At 41.1% G+C, this 20,703-nt stretch overlaps 1 protein-coding gene across 1 annotated transcript; it reads left to right on the top strand.

Moving 5' to 3' along the window:
- The first annotated feature begins 10,456 nt into the window (after positions 1-10,456).
- ATF3 (activating transcription factor 3) lies at positions 10,457-20,336 on the top strand. Its single transcript, XM_074817942.1, has 4 exons — positions 10,457-10,606; positions 15,143-15,386; positions 16,334-16,441; positions 17,377-20,336. The coding sequence occupies exons 2-4, from the start codon at positions 15,147-15,149 to the stop codon at positions 17,572-17,574; spliced, it is 546 nt and encodes a 181-aa protein (XP_074674043.1). The 5' UTR covers positions 10,457-10,606; positions 15,143-15,146; the 3' UTR covers positions 17,575-20,336.
- The last annotated feature ends 367 nt before the right edge of the window (positions 20,337-20,703 follow it).

Here is a 20,703-nt window from a genome sequence, read left to right as displayed (position 1 = left end):
ATAGCTATAAATTCAAAATGGAGTACCAGGCTGGGCTGGGGGTTGCCTGATACCTGTCTGTGCCACCACACGGGTGTAATTTGGAAGTAGACTTAATTAAACATTTCACAATTTTTCTGATACAATGTGGAACATCTTGGCTTATACAAAGGTAAGAAATACCTCTGCATTAGCAAGGAAACTACTTTCCCCTCCAGAACATGACAGGCATCTCTCTCTTTTAAATGGGATGGTAAAGCAAATTTTACTTTGATCAGCTTTCATTTATGGGAAAAAAAGGATAAATTTGAATAGACTTGAATGACACTTTCCTTTATGGGAAAGTGAGCCCTTAAAGTGGTAAATACCTCCCTTAATGTGGAGCAATACAGTATTGCATTCCTGTACAGAACACCCTGAAGTCACAGTGAAATCTGTTGAATACTCCTAACAGCCCTTTGCAGGAGTACTTTGTATTTATATCTTTACTTTCTCTCTCATGCTGATTGATGGTTGATTGCCTATCACGGACTCTTTTTCTGTATATAAGGGGAGAATAGTGTCTTCAGTTAACTAGGTCCTTATAGTTTTGAAGTACTGTATATGTTCATGTGTGAAGTACCACTAAAAATCCTCCCATATTTATCTGCAAAAGCAAGCAGACTCTTGAAATGATAATCAGCAATTCTGAAGAAGCAGTCCTCTCTCATTATGGGTACAGCCCTGCAAAACTAATTGGGGTTGACCTTGCACTGAACTTGACAGGAGTGGTATCTGAGGAGAAACTCCCACATTGGTTCTTAAATGTCTTAATAAGTCCTGACAATAAGAAAGTGCCTACTCTAACTAGCTCCATCTGTACCTGTTAGAGATTGCTTTCAAAAGACAGTTTTCTGGCTCCAGAAACAACCACCAAAGTGCCCTCTTACGCACTAAGCAATATTCTGCTTCACCTTGCTGATCCCCTCTGTTCAGCAGGATTTTCTCTGAGTTTCCTGATCCTTGAAGCCATAGCATAAGCAAGATCTTACATATGCTTGTACAAATTATGATTTGAATAGTCCAAGGAAGCAGAGACAAAAAAATATAGGAAAGTTATAAGGCATAGACTTCCTAGTTTAAAAGGATACATAACTTAGAAGATCATCCACTTCATCTTGTTTCTTTAGATTAGTTTAATAACTCCATCATATTTCTAAGTCTGCCTTACTCTTACATTGGCTCGTATGCTGTAAAGAGCCTGAGATGGTTCTATAGAATGTGGGACAAAATAACCCATTAATAACAAATAGCAATTCATACAAAACTGATCAGAACCAACCAACAGAAAAGTCTTTTTTTCCTGCAGCTGTCCTGATGAAGTTTCTTGCTTCTCTCCTCTTTTTCTTTAGCTTGCAAAATCTCTTTATATACAACAGGTCTCCTACCTTCCAGTTCTGATCCCTGCAGTCCCCAGGGCCTTGGGTCCAGTCCTATTTCTACTTTACTACTATTTGTTATTTGCTGCATTTGGAGTTTAATTTTTACTAGTAAAGCAGAGCTGATCCTTTTTTCTTCTTTATATTTACATTTTCACAAAGTGTAACATGTAAAAATGCCTGATGGGAAAGGCTTTTCCTGTCCGTAAATGACATGCTGAGCACAGATATGGAGATGAAAACTCTTCCAACTGATCATTAAACTCCCAGAAAATGCTTTTCTTACCAGTCATCATTGCTTATACACGACACACATTAGCTATTCCTGCTGCTGCAGGGAGACTCACTTCAGAGTGGAAGGCTTCCAAGAACACTTCAGCCAGCAAAGCCTATGGCTTCAAACGCACAGGAGTTCATCTGGGCATGTGGGATGGTGCGTGCAAATGGCCAGATATTAATCCTGTACATTCTTAGTTCAGTGTAGGAAGTGTTTACCTCTAAATAACTTTCTGAAAAAGTAGGCTTAAATGATTTGATAAATCCCAAACATTAGAATTAGAGTCAAAAAGAATAATAAAAAGACACTTTACCTTAGAGGTGGTTATAAGATCTAGTGTAACTTATTTTTTACTAACTAGACATTCCTCTCACATCCACTATTAATGCCCTTTAGTGTTGAGGTGGACAAAACACTGCTTTTGTTCTCTATGTCAGACTTTGCTTTTGTGCTCTAGGTCTCTTTAAAGTTCTTAAGGTTTTGGTTTATTTTAATAATTCAGCATCCAGTCAAATTCTAAACCTTTGTTGTTTTAGAAAAATCACAGTAATTGCCATACTTCAAAGGTCTGTAATTAATTAATTGATCAGCCCATACATATAAGAAAACTGCCAAAATAAAGACCTTGACAAAAGACCACAATATTATACCTTGTCAGGTGCTCTCATCCCAAATGTGTTAGAAGAAATGTAATTCCCCAGGAATAAGTTATAATATTTATAGAGGCTATTTTAGATCTTCATTAACAGCAAGTCTTAAGTTAGGCAAGGCTTTTGAATATGGCCTATTCAGCCATGTATTTAATTGCTCTGCTGAATCTCGGTGTCCTGATTTCAGCTGGGACAGAGTTAATTTTCTTCCTAGTAGCTGGTACAGTGCTGTGTTTTGGATTTAGTGTGAGAATAATGTTGATAACACACTGATGTTTTAGTTGTTGCTAAGTAGCGCTTATCCTAAGTTAAGGATTTTTCAGCTTCCCATGCTCTGCCAGTGAAGAGATGCAGAAGAAGCTGAGAGGGAGCATGGCCAGGACAGCTGACCCCAACTAGCCAAAGGGATATTCCGTACCATAGGATGTCATGCTCAGTATATAAACTGGGGGGAGTTGGCTGTGGGGTGCATCGCTGCTTGGGCATCAGTCAGCGGGTGGTGAGCAGTTGCATTGTGTGTCACTTGTCTTTTCTTAGGTTTTATTTATTTCGCTCTTTTTTATTATATTTCTTTTCACTCCTATTATTATTATTATTTTATTTTATTTTATTTTAGTTATTAAACTATTATCTCAACCCCTGAGTTTTACTTTTTTTCGAGTCTCCCCCCCATCCCACTGGGAGGGGGGAGGAGTGAGCTATGGGGCTATGTGGTGCTTAGTTTCTGGCTGGGATTAAACCACGACACCGGGCATCTATTTGACAGTTGAAAGATTTTCATCCTTTTTGAAGCTCAATATAAAACTCTCGCATATAAGAAAAACACACCCCAAATCCTTGCTGGGGCTGCTAAATACTACTGCGACACACACATTGAACAGTAAGAATAGATAATAATGCATCTAGAGAGCATCCAGCACAAAAAGCCCAGGTCTGGTGGCCCATTAGAGTGCTAATTAAAATTAGACATAAAAATAAAATACAGCAGTCTTATCTGTGATTTCCATTTTGGAATCTCAGCTATTTCACCCTAGAATGTAAAATACTGTTACCCATTTCAACAGGCTGGGAAACAGAACCAAAGGAAGACCATCAGGTTATCCAAAATCACAAAGATGGTGAATAAGGAGCCCTCTCATTTCCTGACTCCCAGTCCAGTGAGCACCACTGTCCTCATCTGCCTTGTTAATAATTATTTCCAGTGTAGAAGGACTGAAGCCCAGCTCCACAGAAGGAGGTTGGGCATGGTGAAAATGAATGTCTCCCTCTCTCCCATTTACCATCTAACCTGCAATGCAGAGTTAAGCATCACTGTGATTAGGACGTTCATAGCCCCAAACTTCCCTTGTAAATTTGGATTTGGGATTGAGCTGGTCTTTTAATAAAACACTGTCAGCAAGAACACTTGGTCTGGAGGGGAAGTCCTGAGTTGGGTGCTCACCTCTGGCTGAGAGGGATGAAACTCATGTCCCCTATTTCTGAGGAGAAATGGTCTAACCACAGACCGATCAGCCATGCTGTCTGGGGAATCTTACTCTAGACTTCTCCCACTCAAGCTGTCCTATCATGAAGTTACGATCTGGTTAGACAGTAAACCAGATGGTGCCTGACTTTACAGCCTTGTGGTGAGGACAGGCTCTGGGCGGGGAACATCCTGCAGTCCACTTTTCTCTTTGTAACCATTTTGCTTCAAAGAGTCACCAGACAGAAGATGGACCCTACCCCACAGTGGGTAGTGTTCTGCACTGGACTGACGTCACTTGGGAACCCCAGGTGGGTGCAGTGACACCCTGCATCTTCCCCTGTTGTCGAGGCAGCCTCATTGGCAGCCTCCCGTGCCCAGAAAGCAGGCAGGATTTGAGCTCAGGGAATGCTTCTGTGATTGCAATTAAGGCAGTCTAGTTTTAATACTATGTGTGGCTCTATTGGTTTCATCTTACTTATGTTTTGTTCGTATTATCTGGGCAAGTTACTGTACAGTTAAAGCCAAAAAAATAAACCAGGAAAGATAAGAGGCTGCAAGTTAAGATCATTCATGCGTTCCTTTCATGGCAAGGCACATGTGAAGTAGGTGAGAGGACAAATGATAAGCAGAGTGAAAGCTGCAGTGGCAGCCTTGGTTTTGAATCTTCTGTAGATTGCAAATCTGTGTCATACATTGTTGATATCTGAAATGGTATTTTTGTAGAAATCAATGTTTAATAATCAGAAATGTGCATTTGTAATTACTATGGAAAATTGTCATTTACTTATTTACTGGGCAGATGAGAAGAGCTGTTTAAAGTATCATTAATGATATCAAGTCCCAGAGTATTCTTTACACATGCACAGTTCTAAGTGCAATCAATAGGAACAGGTAATTTTTATAGGGGCTATGCGTTTGTGTGTGCATGTGTGTTTATTTATGTGTAGCAGCATGATGATTCGATAATGTATCCAAAATATTTCTAACTTGTCACAGTAAAAATAGACATATATTTTCACTCTCTTCCTCTCACCCTCTGTGTTTACCTGCCATACAAACCGTAACTACAGTAGTCCACCTAAGGGAAACATGCACCTTCAGCGAATAATTTCTAGCATTCCTTTCAAGTCATTTGAAGAGGAAAGTTTTGTACACTGAGAACCAGTGTGACTAAATGCTGATTTCTCATAGGCTCTGGAGGCTAAATTTATCTCTCACTGAAGACAATGGGAATCTTTCCATTGACTTCAGTGACAGTTGCGTCAGGTCTTAGTACTTTATCAGTGATAATTTATTTACACGTAAAGCCATTGATGAAGTTCAATATGAATCTCTAACTGCTCTCAAACAAAATCTGGCATGCTTTTACAAGGTGCAAAGGATGGGGAGGGGAAAACGAAAGGGAAGATCTATGATGATGGAGCTTTTCTTGCCATAAAATGGATGAGACAATAAAGGCACCATAAAGGAGATACAATTTACACTTGTCTGAGAGCAATTAATATATGTGGCCTATCATTTTGCTTGTTTGGTAGAACCAGTGAGTTTGCTTTATTCAGTCAATTTTAAGATATGATTCTTTCATATGTGGGATCTCTTTTCCTTGTTGGTTACTATCTGGATGTATCCAAAGAGATCAGAAATTGTAATTACAGGTTATTGTGTGTAGCCAGCTTCTATGGCTGTGCACAAAGTCCATCTGATAAAAAAAACCTTGAAAGGCTTCAGCAGAAGGGAACTAAAGATATATTGACTGGGCCAGTGTCAGGGCTGTCTCTCAGGTAGAGAGAAGGAATGTTTGTATAACTTACCCCTCCATCCTGCACTCCCAAAGCACTGCATAAAATAATGACTGACAATCTTGTGAAACATTTGATTTAGTAAAGTCCCACTAAAGTTTGTGGTAATTTTGGGCACCAGAATCTGGCCTGAAATGTATGTCTTGTTGCACCACTCGGTAATTTTGTTATCAGTGCCTCCATCTTAATAGCAGAGAAACAAAAAGTAAAATGACTGAAAAGTGAAAGAGAAAATTAAAATGACTCATTTAATCTGAGGAAGCTGTGGGACAGGAGCAGAAGGATGAATGGGAGAAAAATTGCTGGAAAAAGGGAACAGAAAGGGGGATGACAGAATTCATGGATACAGGGAGGGAAAAGAGAGAAGTGAGAAGAGGAAAAACAGGGAAGTGGCAAAAAATAAGGAGAAGCTGCTCTTTTAAGGAAATGGGAAAGGTGGCTATTACTGAAACAAACTAAAAGAGAGTAGGAAATGGGATGTCCAAAAGGATATATAAATGGAGAATAAATGGATTTAGAGGGATAGCGATGGAAACAGGTATTAAGGAAAGAAAGGTAAGCTGAGGAGAGAAAAGCAAGGAAAAAATTAATTTCATCTTCAGTGTTAAAGAATAAAAGAAGTTAAATTAGTGCACTTATTTCCCTCCGCAACACATATACTTGTCTGCTTGAGTGGTATTAAATGCAAGACAGTAGCAGGTTTGCCATACAGCTTCTGTGAGAGTCTGTCCTCTAACTACATGGTTTTTAACTCCCTTCAATTTTTGGACCGCTTAGCCCCATAGAGATCCAAACCTTCCAGAGTGAATTTGATCCTCACTACTGTAGGCTTGGGGGTTTTTTGAGTCACTTTTTGGAGAAACTCTTGGAAGTAGCCCACAGATGCCCAAGGGGCCTCAGATGGCAGCTGAAAAGCCCTGAGCTGGCTGGGGATGGCTGATGCTACTTCTACTGCAGATTACTCCCACAGTTCAAGCAGTCACAATCTAAACCTTGGAAAAAATAGTCTGAAGTTTCAACTCTTGTGTTAGTCCCATCAGATGGGAAAATTGTCTCAAAACTAGTGCATATTTTGGGGGACAGGGGAGTCTTACCACACAGGTTCAGACCTGAATGTAACGCATAGAAAAAGTCATGGCGAAGGTTAATTCCCATCACAGAAATAGAGATTACCTTTTTGGGCAAGTCAAAAAAACCTGATTCTGTGCTGATTTTACAACATGATAACACTGAGTTCTAGAAACCTCTTTCTCATATATGTGCTATGCAGGGAAAAATTGGACCTGTCAGGGTTACAGTAATTTCAAAACCTAATACAATTAAAACTACAAAGCACACAGAGAGGCAGGTTTTACTCAAGACAACACTGCACATTTTATTTGTTTACATCCCATTATATTTTCACTAGACCAAATAGGTTTAATGGAACTGCATGACCACAAACCAACATAAGATGTGGATGGGACATGGGGATTTTAATTGTGTTACTCTGACTGACGTCCTACAGTTGTACAGATGTTAAGACAGGAGACAGGAGAAAGCTTTTGCTGAAAGGATGAGAGTCTGTTCCTCTCTATAATGATTTCTATAGCTCTGTTTAACAAGGAGACAGCGATATTTTAGTTTTAATCAAATACCCACAGCGTATGAAGTAGTGTCAAAGTATGTGGAGGCAGGATTTGGTCAGGAAAAGACAAAGGAAAGAATCCTTTTCTCTACACTGGAGACTCCTGGAGAGCTGCAAGGACCACACTGTGGGGTGGTATTCAGCCTAATGTCTCTGCAGGGGGAGAAGGACCCAATATGTGTTGGTCTTCTGGTGATGAGCTGCTATACCTGGCTTAAGGGAAGGTAGAAATAATGAACATGAATGTCACTTCTATGAAATGAGTGCTGTTTCAGGAGGGCTGTGCCGTGAAGTTTGTGACGAAAGAGAGAAATGAAATGGAACAGTCCAGAGGGAGGCAAATGAAGGATATTTTATGAGATGGAAAATGAAACTGGCAAAGAACATCAGAGCATCTGGTGGCTGTACTGGGTCTTACTTTAACTTCCTGATAGTCTTAATTATTAATACTTTTTTTTTTTTTTTTTTTTTAAACTTGAGCGTGATCCTGTGTCTTTACTGAGATCAGGTTAGCTTTGGTTTTAAAGGGGAGCAGGATAAAACCTATGTGACACAGTGGAACTGAGTTTATTTTTCACTGTGGTTTCATTTTCTTTTTTCACTGAAGAGTTTCAAGCCAGGACATGTTTCAGTGGCCTAATCTTAATTGCGCACAGGAACAGTCTCTCTGTTTGCTTTGCAGGGAGGAGCTGGCTCATTTCAGGAGTAGTTCAAGAATGAACACAACTGGTTTACTGTCAGTTTTTAGTACTGGCTGTAGCTCATGGGCAATAATGGTACCAGCAGTGGTGAAGCAGCACTGTATGACAAACAAATCTCTTGGCTTCAGTTGTGTATAATATAGTACAATTTCAAAACAAAATTATCATCTGCCTACTTGGTAAAACGTTATGATTGTTGAGTAGGTGTCAGTGACCCTGAACAACAGGATAACAACACTTGGATTTCCAAGGTACTTCTACCCACATTGAAGGAGGGAGCTGCTTTTCTCCTTCCTTCCTTCCTTCCTTCCTTCCTTCCTTCCTTCCTTCCTTCCTTCCTTCCTTCCTTCCTTCCTTCCTTCCTTCCTTCCTTCCTTCCGCTCTGTTTAGCTGAAAATACTCTAAATAAATTCCCACTTCTGGTACAGCTAGTTAACTAAGAATGGACCGTTGCTAAATCTCTGTCAGAATTGCAGCAGGCACCTGTTCATGGCCACTAAAACTGATGTTGCTAACATGTTTCCACAATAACTTCATGCTGAGAACTTTCCAACCAATTATCTTTTGGGAAAAAATTTTCCACATTTGGCCTCTGCTTGAGAGGGATTTTTTTTTTCTTCTAGACTTGAGAAAAACGATGCCAGCTGTTCTTGAATACGGCATGAATTATAAAATTATGCCTCTGAAGTAAAAAGAACTTCACAGGCTGCACCGAGCTGAAATGTAAAGCTTGCTCTAGACCCTTCTGAAGACCAAAGTTTTTACCTGGCATTATGCTTGACATTGATTTACCTAGATTAATAAAGATAAGGCAATAAATATGTTTTGAAAGAGCTGAGAATGATTTATCTATAAGTGAGTGGAAAAGAAAAGCCTGCAGCTTGCACGAGCTGTAAAAGGAGAGCTGCCAGGTAGGTCAGAGGAGCTCACTCCTGCCCTCTGCAAAGTGCACTGCTTCATTGTCTGAGGAGAACAGGGAGCATCTGCACCTTCCACAGGAGGAAAGGCAACGTCACTACTCCAGACTCCTTCCCTTCCCTTCCCCACCAGATTTCTTTTTTTTTTTTTTTTTTTCAAAAGCAGACAAGTAAATGTAAAATAGGAGCGTTAAGTTTGCAAAGTTGAGCATGCTAGTACTGGGACATTTAAAAAGCTAGGATTATTAATCCTGTCTGTGTGGCCAATGTATACATTAACATATATACATATACACCCAGGCAGCCATGTGCACACAGAGGGGAGATACTTTCAAACTAATATTACAAATCGGTATCCTTGATGACATACTCGAAGCAATTAATATGTCCCAGCATATACCACTTGAGACATATTATTTATTACCAAAATAGAGCCACATTGAACATTGTGAAGTGAATTAACTGGTTTGAGCACTTGAGCAGGGTATATATTTTTTATATATGAAGGTATATATTTTATATTGGTTTAGTTAGAATATCCTCCAGTATGAAATGTCCTGATCTTTCCATGCCCAGCACAGAGACTCGAAGACTCTCTTAATGACAAGTTTGTATGTATTGAATACGGAATATTATTGTAGTGGATAATGCTGTGCATCTCTCTTTGTAAGCCTTGTGTCTCTCCTGGGTAAATACTTTTTTGACGCATCTTATTTTCTAGTACTTTGGGGACTGTTAGAAGGCAATTTCTGTCATTTGACAAACCAGGAAGCTATGGAAACAAAAAAAGAACAAAACAAAAACCCCTTCACCACAGCCACCACCACATTTCCCTCTCTCCTATAGGGACTCCCTGGTTTTCCCTGAAATCATAAGGAAATTGTGTGCTGTAGTCTTTTAAGAAAAGTTTAAAAAAACCCAAAAAACAAAAAAAACCAACGCATTATTTTTTACTATCATTTCATTAAACGGGTCTTTCGTCCTAAGAGTAAAAACTCTTCATGTAAAACGAACTATTAGCTGTCATCTAAAGCAGCACGGGGTGTGAGAGGGAGTGGGGGGGGTGGGAAGAGGGAGGGGGGGGCATTAAACAATTTTCCCCTGTAGAATAAGATCACATTTTTCAGTCCTTTCGAAAACTACACAGCTCTATTTTTTTTTTAATATATATATTTTTTTGGTCGTGAGAGGGAGTTTGATTTATTCTCAGCAGCCAAACGGCCCGGAGAAAGAAACCCCCAGAGCCTTAATTTAAAAAAAAAAAAAAAAAAAAAAAAAAGGCGGGGTGTGGGAAGGGGGAAGGGAAAGAGGGAGAGGGGACGGGGTCTGTCCCGGTGCCGGTGGATGCTCCTCGGTGGGGACCTGCGGTGCCGCCCGGCTCGGCTCGGCGCGGAGCGGAGGGGAGCGGAGCGCGCCGCGCCAAGCCGAGCCGAGCCGAGCCGAGCCGTGCCGGCGGGGAAGCCTTGCATCACCGCCACGGGCTCTGCTTCCCTCCTCCCTCTTTCGGGGAGGCTATTAATAGCATGACATCAGCCCGGGACTCGCCGCCAGAGTAAATACCAGCGCTGGCCGCTCGGCTATATAAGGGGGGTGATGCAACCGAGGCGAGAGGCAGAGGAGCGGCGAGCGGCGAGCGCTACGCTCCCGGCGGAGGCAGCGGAGGAGAGCGGACGGACCCCGGGACGGCGCCGCGGGGCGGGTGCGGGAGCGGGTGCGGGCGCGGGTGCGGAGCCCTTTCCCTCCGGCCGGGCAACCAGCGGCAGCGGGCGGAAGGTAGGTGAAGCGGGAGGCGAGACGCCGCGGCTCTCGGTGCCGGCGCGCCGCGGGGCTGCGCTCCGTGGGAGGGTGTCCCGCCACCGAGAGATCCCCTCCGGGGGGCCGCGGGCCGCGGGCAGGGAAAGTTTCGCCGCCTGAGCCGAGTCGGGGGCGGCGGTGCCGCCGCCGCCGCCCGTGAGTCCCGAGAGAGCCCCCGGCCCTGCCGGAGCCCCTCGGCCGCCCCCCCGGCGCGGCTCCCCGCTGCCGGCGCTGACCCCGGGGGGAGCCCCCCTGCCCGGGCCACCGCCAGATGTGGGCGCCGGGCGAGAGCCCGCCGAGACCCGGCTCTCCCCGGGCCGGCAGCGCCGCTCGGCACCGCGCGGTGGCGGCCTCGGCGGAGGGACGGGACGGGACGGGACGGCCCCGGCGGGGATGCCGGAGCGCGGCCGGGCGGCAGCGGCCCCGCCGCCCCAGAGGGTCTGCAGGGGCGGAGGAGCCGGGGCGGGCCCGGCCGGGCCATCGCTCACCCCGCGCCGCCGCTGTGTGTAGATCTGTGGGGATCGACCCTCGGGACATCCGCGGAGCGGGCACTCCGCGTGCGAGCCAGGGGCGCGCACTTTTCTTTCTGTCCCCGTGTCTTGACATGAAGGAGATCAGTTGCTAAACTGTTGCCTAATCAAGCCCGGCGTGACACAACAGCAAACTTGTTTCGGAGAACGAGTTTCCTGTTGGAAATCGATTTTCATCCTAGTAACAGAATTGGAGGGGCGGGAAGGCAGCAGAAAATGGTTCGGGAATGATGTGGGATGTCAGAAAGCTTAAGGTCAACCAGCGTGCACAGAGGTTGTGAACTCTAATTGCTCTTAATGCTGTTTAAGATTAACCTCAATGGTTATTGGGGTTTATTGCATCAGCACCAGAGGAAAAGGAATTCATATGAAGAAATAAAACCAAGAGGCACAGTCAGCCATCTGCAGTTCAGCAAACAAGACAAGACTGGAAGTAGTCACTTTTAACATTAATATTAAACAAGAAAACCCTTAAATAATAGAAATGCACGGCTAGGAAGTATGTCCTGAGTTTAAAATATCGGCAGATGAGAGGTAAGAGTGCACTGCAGATAGAAAGAATCATCAGCAAAAGAACAAACAAAAAGTAAGGGGAGAAGGAATTAATACATTTGTTTGAATCTACATGAATTGGGAGGGTACCATTAATAGAAAATCTATTCTCTTTGGAGAATTCCAAAACGGAGGATCGAGTAATGAAGTACTAACTCACACTGGGAACAAGCTGTGCCTTTACAGTGCAGGTCTGTGAAATGTTCAGCACCCTCAAAATGTCAGTAACTTCAGAAGTACTCGAAGCAGCCTGGACCCCAGGTCTGTGTGCATGGTCCGACAAAGTAAACAGAGATCCTATCGGAAAGGCCCAGATGTACTCACGCTTTAAGGCTTGACACTCTTATTCGTACTGTTTCCCCAGCCTTTACAAACCCAGAGGAGATAGTGCTCTTGATGGCTTATAGACAGAGGTACAATTTGTACAAAAATTGGGGAAAAGGAAGGGCAGCTTGTTGCATTTTTTTAAAATAACAAAAATCAACTTTTCCTTCTTGTAAAACATTTCTAAAACCAGATTTGTTCCTCAGAAATTGGAAAACATCTACCACATTGTTATGAAAAGGGAATCTATATAGCTTACCAAGTAGCTTTGACATAAGGCTGATTTTTTCTGTTATTTGTATCACGGTGGCTCCTAACAATCCCAGTGGTAGACTGGAAGCCTATGCTACTAGGCACTGCCCAGAAGCCAGAGCAAGCCCCAGGAAAGCAAACCAGTGGCAAACAGCTCTGCAAAATGGGACTCGGCTCATGGCAGAAATCCCTACACAAGCCTCAGCCCCCTGGTAGGCCCTCCCTTCCCTAAAGTCTGAGTAAATAGAGATGCCTTTCAGGATGTCTGGAAGGTCAGTTCAGGCAGGAGAGCAGCAAGTTTCTATGGTCAAGGACACTTCCCCCTCCATGCTTCCCCTCCCCGTGGGCAGCCTACCACTCCTTTTTTTGAAACCAGTAGCAGATGGATGAAAGTACCTGAAGACTTTATAGGAGGGTTTTGGTGGTGCTCGTAGTACACTTAGCACTAACTAGTAGAAATACACAATTAACACAATTTCTCAGGCACGAACATTCTTGGTTTCCTCTGGTGCCGCTGCTGACCTTAATTAAAAGTTCGCCTAAACTAAAAAATAATTGAATAAACCACCAGAGCTCAAAAATAATTAGCCCAATTAATTATCTTGTAGGCTGGAGAAACAATTTTACTGTTAATTTAAGACTCCTGGTTTGATCGAATTACACAGAATTAACTTTGTTGAATGAAGCCATCACCGGCAGCCAAGGAGACCCATTCAGTGAAAATCACTGAAATTTCTCTAGCAATGAGGGGTTCGGTTCATCTGGAGTTAGTCTGTTTGAATGAGTTGAATGGCTGAATGTTGCTAAATGGTAAATAATGCTGGGAGGACTTCAGCTGAAAATTGCAGGGCTGTTTCTGACTTGTTGGAAAAGAGTAACTGCTAGCTTTCTGAGATTATAGGATTAAACCGTATCAGTACTTTAAATGTGACTCATGAGCAGGGGCTTTCTGAATAGAATTACATAAATTTCCCAAGGTCTTTCTGAATAACAAATTGTTTCAAATAATTTCCTCATCTTTAATAACTACGGGTGAAATCCTGGCCCCATTGAGGTCAACAGAAAAAGTTCTCTTCATTTCAGTGGGTTTAGGATTTCACCCCCAGACTCTGGGAAATGTTCAGTTTTTCTGTGGTGACTGAGTGAGGAAGAAGTGAGGAAGACTCTGTAGCTGGACATGGTATTTTCTACCAACTGGACATTCACTGTCCTCAGATTTTTATATTTACCTCACTTAGAGATGAACTAGATTCTATTCTCATTTGCACCAGTGTGGATTTACAGTGTATTTTTAGATATCCCTGAGCAAAATCTATCTTCTTGTCAAGGCACGTGACCCCAGACATTTCTTGCTGGGTTACAGAAGTAGCATACGGGGAACTGTGCAATTCTGAGTTGACCATGTGGACATTTAACTTACCCACAGGCAACTCTTTACTTACCTGCACTAAGTTAATTACAGTTGACTTTGCTATAATTATTACAGTTCTAATCAAGAGTAGATAACACATACTGTAATTAACCATACAGCTATAAAAAACCCCCAAGAACCTACACAACAAAGAAAGCTGGAAAACCGATGTGGTAAAATCCAATCCAACACAAGTCACTTTATGAATAAAGGAGGTAATACAATCTGTTTTCTTATGGATTTGCAACTTTTGTCCCTTGGACTACCCACAGAAAGTGCTCAGCTTTCTTCCAGACCTCTTATCTGACATTGTCTGGTGAGAGATGGTTTGTGTCATGCAGAGCTGTGTGCCTCAGCTAGCTAGGTTGCCCATGATGTTGGATGGCTGAGTGCTGAGTTTTGCCTCTTTTTCCCTCAGTGGGGTGACCAGTTTTCACAAAGCACACAGGGGGCCTCTCTCTCTCTCAAACTGGCTAAAAAAATTAATAAGAATGACTAAAAAGAGGAAAGTGGAGAGCACTGTCGGGTTTTCTTCGGAAAACTACTAGAAATCAGGTTCCTCCATGGGTGTCCGTTTGCATAATTCCCCTGAAGTCTCTTCAGTCACACTATTTTATATTAGCAGAAGATCTGACCATAAATATTTAAGAATTTCAAACCTCTTGTTGAGGGCACATGAGGACAGTTTCAGATTTTACAAGAGCACAAACTGCTTCACGTTTTTCATGACTCAATCCCTCCAACTCAACCTGTGCTTTCAAGCCCCAGAGCATGTATAGACTTTTACCTTTTGCCAGCTCTTATTGTCAACCATTTTCCAGGAGTTTATAACCAAATCTACAACTCTGTGTAAAACTGAACATGACAATTTTGTGACAGATCCTGTCTTGGTTAGCAAACTTCAGCTTCTAGTAGAACTCATTGAACTTTGCCTAAATGTAGCTGAGATCAAGGTACACTGTCCATTTGAAGCTGCAATCTGTGGTGGTATAGCTCTGAGGATGGAGATACTCTTAAGCTCCTTCTGTGCTTTAAATAATAATAATAATAATATTTCTTTGCTTTCTGATTTTTGTCCTTATTCTCTTTCTCTTCCTATTCACTCAGTTCTCATTCGCCACACATTACCAGTTTAAAACTTCAGAGTATACATACATACACACAATTTTTTTCAATATTCAGTTTCAGAAAGACCTAGAAATTGTGTGATGTGCTAATACTATTACTATTTTTAAAAGCTAACTTTAAATTAACGTAAAGTAGAAGTCTTAAAGTAGATTCTTAACTGCTTGTCTCTAGTGAGAGATTGGGGTAGATGGGGAACGGGGACTGAAGCAATGCAAGAAAAAAAATATTATTCATGGTATTAAATATACCTCTAGAGATATTATTTGTCTTTCTAAAGTTGTTGAAAAACTATTATTATTATCTCTTTTTACCTTCCAGCAAAATGATGGTCCAACACTCAGGCCAGGTATCTGCATTGGAAGTCAGCGCCTCCGCAATTGTTCCCACTTTGTCCCCTGCAGGGTCACTGGGGTTTGATGATTTCACAAATTTGACCCCACTGGTGAAAGAGGAACTGAGGTTCGCCATTCAGAATAAGCGTCAGTCCCACAGGATGTCTTCTACATTGGACACGGTGACAGTTTCTGAAAGGCCAATTGAAACATCAATCATGAAAACAGAGGTATGGCTCTTTAAATAGCATTTCAGTGTGAATGATTAATTCTCTAACAAAGTTTCACCACAAGACCAGTAATTATATCAACTACAGACAACCCTCTCCACCGTACTTGATCCTTTTAAGCCTGCTGCTTGGCTTTCTGTTAAGTGCTTCTGGGAAACCCTCCGGTATTTCTCATTTCCATTGAGGCCTATAGTTGGATATTTTATTTTTGATTATGGACTAAGGACTATGTTTTACAGTGATTAGACCAAGTGCTAATCTGGTTTCCCTACCTACATGTGGCTGAACTTGGAATAAGTCACTGCTGAAGTTTTATTTCACTGAGGACAGTCCAGTAGGACCCACATGGGCTAGACTAAGATAGACACAGCCATGCTATATCCATACTAGGTTTTACTTTAAGATAGTTGTCTCTGTGCAAAACATTTCTCTTATAAAATGAAGAAATAGCTTAAGTTAGGGAAATAGCTACACCTTCATCTGAGTCTCCACAGGAAACAAACCAAAGCTTGAAGGAGTGTGTTAATATCCCCTTTTTGGTGCTGCCCTTAGTTCGCTGCACTCTCGCTGCCTCATTCATGACACATCCTCCCCTCTGCTCCCCATGCCCCTTGTTCCTCTTCCTCCTTGGGCAATGGAGGAGAGATGGAGGTGTAGGAGTTAGCCTAGAGAGACACTTGACAAGTTTTTTGAGTACCATTGATTTAAAATGAGCCATCCTATGGATTACATTCATCCAAACTCCAGTCAGGTATTTGACAATTCTAATGGAGTTACTACCATTTTACTGTATGGCAAGCAAGATCAGAATCACATTTTTATGTAACTCATGATGTGAGCACTGACAACACTATCCGTGTTGCTTTTAAAAATGCAGAAGTTATGAAAATGCAGGTTGCATACTTACACCATCTTATGGATTGTGTGTATCTGTTTTTATGGGACAGTTTTCTCCCGAAGAGGATGAAAGAAAAAAGCGAAGAAGGGAAAGGAATAAAATTGCTGCTGCAAAGTGCCGAAACAAAAAGAAGGAAAAAACAGAATGTTTGCAGAAAGTAAGTGACTGGCTTGAATTGTTCTTGCTCTGTCATCCCGCCAGGATCCAAACAGATAGCATGGGGTACAGTCATAATAGGAAATACAGAAAGATGTTACCCAAAACTCTGTAAACCCTTCAAAACATTAGTTATATATAAAAAAAAAAATGAACATGCTATATATTAAAACCAAACCTGGTTAAAACTGGAATAAGTGAAAGCATGGTAGGAGTGAAAAGAAATTACTGTTTCAGTGACCGATCTTGTCTATGGGGATAATATTAATTTGAATGTCTACAGTGAACACAAAAAAAAGTAAAATCTCATTTCTTATAATATTGATTGTGGAGACCAAGAGCCTGCAAACACCGACAAGTAATTTCTGACTTCTTTACGAAATGAGTAGCATAGTAACCCCTGAATTGTCTGTCCTAAGACCCCAGTTGTGTCTTCACTTTCTCTGTCATGATACACAACTATATTACATCAGCATCAGGCCTGTCTTTATTCCTATATAGGGAAAAAAATCTGTGTCCTTACTTTGTTAGCTTCACATGGGTTTACAGACGTGTGACATGATGTTCCAGGGAGTTAATAAGAAGCATAGATAATTTTGTGTCAATTTTTGACCCAAAAAGTTCAGAATAATTTTGCAGAAAATAGCAATAATGCTTTGGATACCTCTCATTGTAAGTGAATACGTGTCTAATTTGGCTTTTCAATGTCCGTTACACTTCTCTAAAGGCCAAAGAAGGTTGCAGTCAATCTGGTTTTTAGACTTATCGATTGGTGGATGTATACTATTATCATTACAGGATGCTAAGAACATGCAATTTCTTTCTCTGCTAGCCATATGCTTTCCCACCAATAAAAGACTGCAACTGTTAGATAAACATTGCGATTAACTATTTGAACTACTCAGTCTAATAGTTGTGTCTGTCCTTTGTGACTAGGAATCAGAAAAGCTGGAAACTATCAATGCAGAATTAAAAGCCCAGATCGAAGAGCTAAAGAATGAGAAGCAGCATTTGATATACATGCTAAATCTTCACAGGCCCACTTGTATAGTTCGGGCACAAAACGGAAGGACACCTGAAGATGAAAGGAATCTTTTTATTCAACAGATCAAAGAAGGCACATTACAAGGTTAAGTGATATGGCAAACATGGAAATATTTACAGTGTTTTTAACAACTACCACAATCCATGGAGGATGTGACATAATGTGTAGGATTCTATTAGTCAAGAGTCTTTAGGAAGGGCAGATTGCTTTCTTAAGCGGAAAGAATTATTTTGGCTTGACAGCAATTCTTCCTCTTGGAAGATCTGGTCTCAATCAAATTGAAGAGTCTTCTGCCTCAAATATAGGTTTGCACCTGTCATACTTGCTGTTCCTAGGAGCTACAGACAACAGCTTCAGAAGTTTTAGCTCTCTGCTAGTATACAGTATCTGCACCCACAACGTTTGTGCTAGAACACTATGACTTCTGATGATGCACATGGTACAGACAGCTGTGCTGGATGGACACTACTTCTCCTTGTTACCGGTAGGGAAAGCAGACTGAGAGTGTTTTTAAAGTTTCGAAGTTTCCAGGAGGATGGTTTCTGGCAGAATGTACTGATACGTAATGTTGCATTCTAACCTAACACACATACACAAACACACATAAAAAGCCTTTAGTTCCAACTAAGCTTTGTCATTTTTTTCACAACACTTGTGTGGGTTTTTTCTATGACTCATCTCAGAGACTGAATTTGAAGAGCCTAGTAGGTGTGACAAAGAAATGTTTCTTGCAAAATGTCCATGTAGCTAAGCTTGTATTTTATGAGCTGGAACCCCACCTACTATCCTTTGGGGACTACAGTTTTTCCTTGAATTGCTGAAGAGCAGCTTGTACCACCACTTGATGACTCTGTGAATTGGACCCACTGGAAAGAGGAAATTAACTATGGAGGGATATAGATACAGGTTTTGCCCGAGTAAAGAACTGCAGGACCGAATCCCAGGCTCATGAATCATGAAAAGTTTTTTAAAAAAAAATAAATAATCTGGATCTAATCCTACAAGCCTTAATTCATGCTATTAACCCTCACTCACAGAAGAGGTTCCCTGGACTTCAGTGGGTCTGCTTATGCAGATAGCTCTTATAGGCATGAGAGCTTGACAAAGCTTTTTCCATCCTGGTCAGGATTACTTCCTTTTGCCAAGTGATTCAGAGGAAAAAAATATATGATTGCAGCTACTTTTGTTTTACATTTGAGTGGCAAATACAGTCAATCAAAAGTGTTACTTAGAATCTAAAGGAGGCAAGAGTTTTGATGTAGTGGATTATTGTTTTTATTTTTTATTAAATACTAACCTTAGATGGTTTTGAATTGGTAGAAGAGCTGCTGGACAAAACAGTTGGAGCTATGAGTGTTTAAATTCTGATGTTTCTGTGAAATTCTCAGATTGTTTAATCCTATAAAATATATCCTTACAATTTTTTGTAAAAGAAAACATTAACCTTATTTATCACTAATATCGTAATGAGTAGAGTTAATAAATACTGTGAGCAAGATAAAACTGAAAACACAAGTGTTGTGCTGTCTTTTTACTTTTATCTCTTGGTGTTTAATATTATATATTCCTAAACTTCACAGTTGTATTTGAGACACCACTATTGAAAACACTTAACCTTTCATCTTTTCCACAGATGAGGTACTGAGTATCTTGAACAATTGGGTGCAGACTTTATACCTTCCAAAATTCTGTACCTCCATCAGTGGTGTCTAGCTGTTCAATATCACAATTTAAATGAAGCAGACAGTAAGAATGAAGCTTCCAGTACATAATATTTTACACCAGTTATGCAGTGTTGAAATTGTGGTTTTGTTCTAAAGGCTAAACTTAAAGATACCTCAGCCATAAGCTTCTTACCCTACAAGACCTGGATGAGTCTATCAGATATCATACCTGATCCTTATATGATCATTATATTCTGCAACAGAACTTCTTAGTACATTTTCCTAAGATCTGGATATATTGTAATGTCCTATATCATGTTTTAAAGATATGTACTTCATGCATCTGAAAAGTGAATGTATTACAAAGACAACATGCTAGGTCCGATTCTGTCCTGAGAATCCGTTATCTTTCTGTATGTTGGAAGGAGCTTCCATTGACTTCAGTGAGAGTTTTATTCCTGTCCTGTAGGCAGAGTATGGAGCCTCTGCTGCAACTTCTCTGGCTTAGAGGGCAAGTTCCACGGGGAATTGGGCCAGCTGTTTATCAGACAACAGATATACATGAAGTGTGTTACAATAAACTTGTCAAACGCTGTTCATTGGTATTTGACTTCTGTAATGTGGAAATACAAAACCAAGGCATCATCCCGGTGTCGTACACCTTGGCTTTGCCTTTTGCACATCAAATACCAGCAGACAAAGCTGTTTGCCTCCTATACTGTTATAAAGTGTTACCACAGAGACTAGCATATAATGACAGAATTCATGTGTCTCCCTTAGGGAATTTGTATGGTTGCTTTTAACCATATCACTGGTGACGCAGGCGTCATGCTTTTGTTGCTTGATGTTATTTTCTTAGCATGCCAAATGTTAATATGGTACCACTCCTATTGTCAGAAGATAATCTATTTTTATTTCTTTATATGTGCAGTCATAGCTGCTTTCTACTGCTTTTGTATGTGTGTGTGTGCATGCGTGCTCCTGCACGCTACTCTAGAAATTATGGTCCTCAAGTTCATTTGACTGTGCCCAGGAAAACAGTGTTTAAACAGCTAGACAGGAATAGTATGTTGCATGAGTTTTCTAAAAATATACTTTATTCAGGAGAACCCTTAAAATGCATTAAAAGCAGTTTGTTTTCTATTCTCAAGTTTGTTTTGATACTTTAATAAAAAAGAATTAATATATATTTATTCATGTGTCATTTAATTCATTCTAAGTTTCAAGGTCCAGGAGCAAGTTCATTTTCTTAAAACAACACTGAGATATTAAAAAGCAAACATGTTTTATAGGTTTGCAACAATAAGTGTCTTATAAAGTGAAATTGTTACTGTTCACTGCTTGTCAAGGTATAAACAAAGTTTTGTTATTACAAGGTGGATCATGAATTCCAGGCTAATTTCTTATTTGTGGCCTAGGGCTTAGATTAAAGGACTGGAAATTAGAACTCCTGAACCTTTCCTAACCTTGCAACCGACCAGCTGATAGTTATTTCAGCTTTCTGATTACCTAATGGGTTTAATGCTTTTGCTGCTGTGAAGCTTTAATATTTAT

Source organism: Strix aluco, chromosome 3 (assembly GCF_031877795.1).
Source record: "Strix aluco isolate bStrAlu1 chromosome 3, bStrAlu1.hap1, whole genome shotgun sequence".
NCBI classification, from domain to species: domain Eukaryota; kingdom Metazoa; phylum Chordata; class Aves; order Strigiformes; family Strigidae; genus Strix; species Strix aluco.
Note: the sequence above shows the minus strand (reverse complement) of the source record. Positions and strands in the feature narration are given on the sequence as shown.

Coding starts and splice junctions, on each gene's coding strand:
- ATF3 (XM_074817942.1), top strand. CDS start 15,147: ATGATGGTCCAACACTCAGGCCAGGTATCTGCATTGGAAGTCAGCGCC. Junction 15,387..16,333: donor CATCAATCATGAAAACAGAG/GTATGGCTCTTT, acceptor TTTATGGGACAG/TTTTCTCCCGAAGAGGATGA. Junction 16,442..17,376: donor AAACAGAATGTTTGCAGAAA/GTAAGTGACTGG, acceptor CTTTGTGACTAG/GAATCAGAAAAGCTGGAAAC.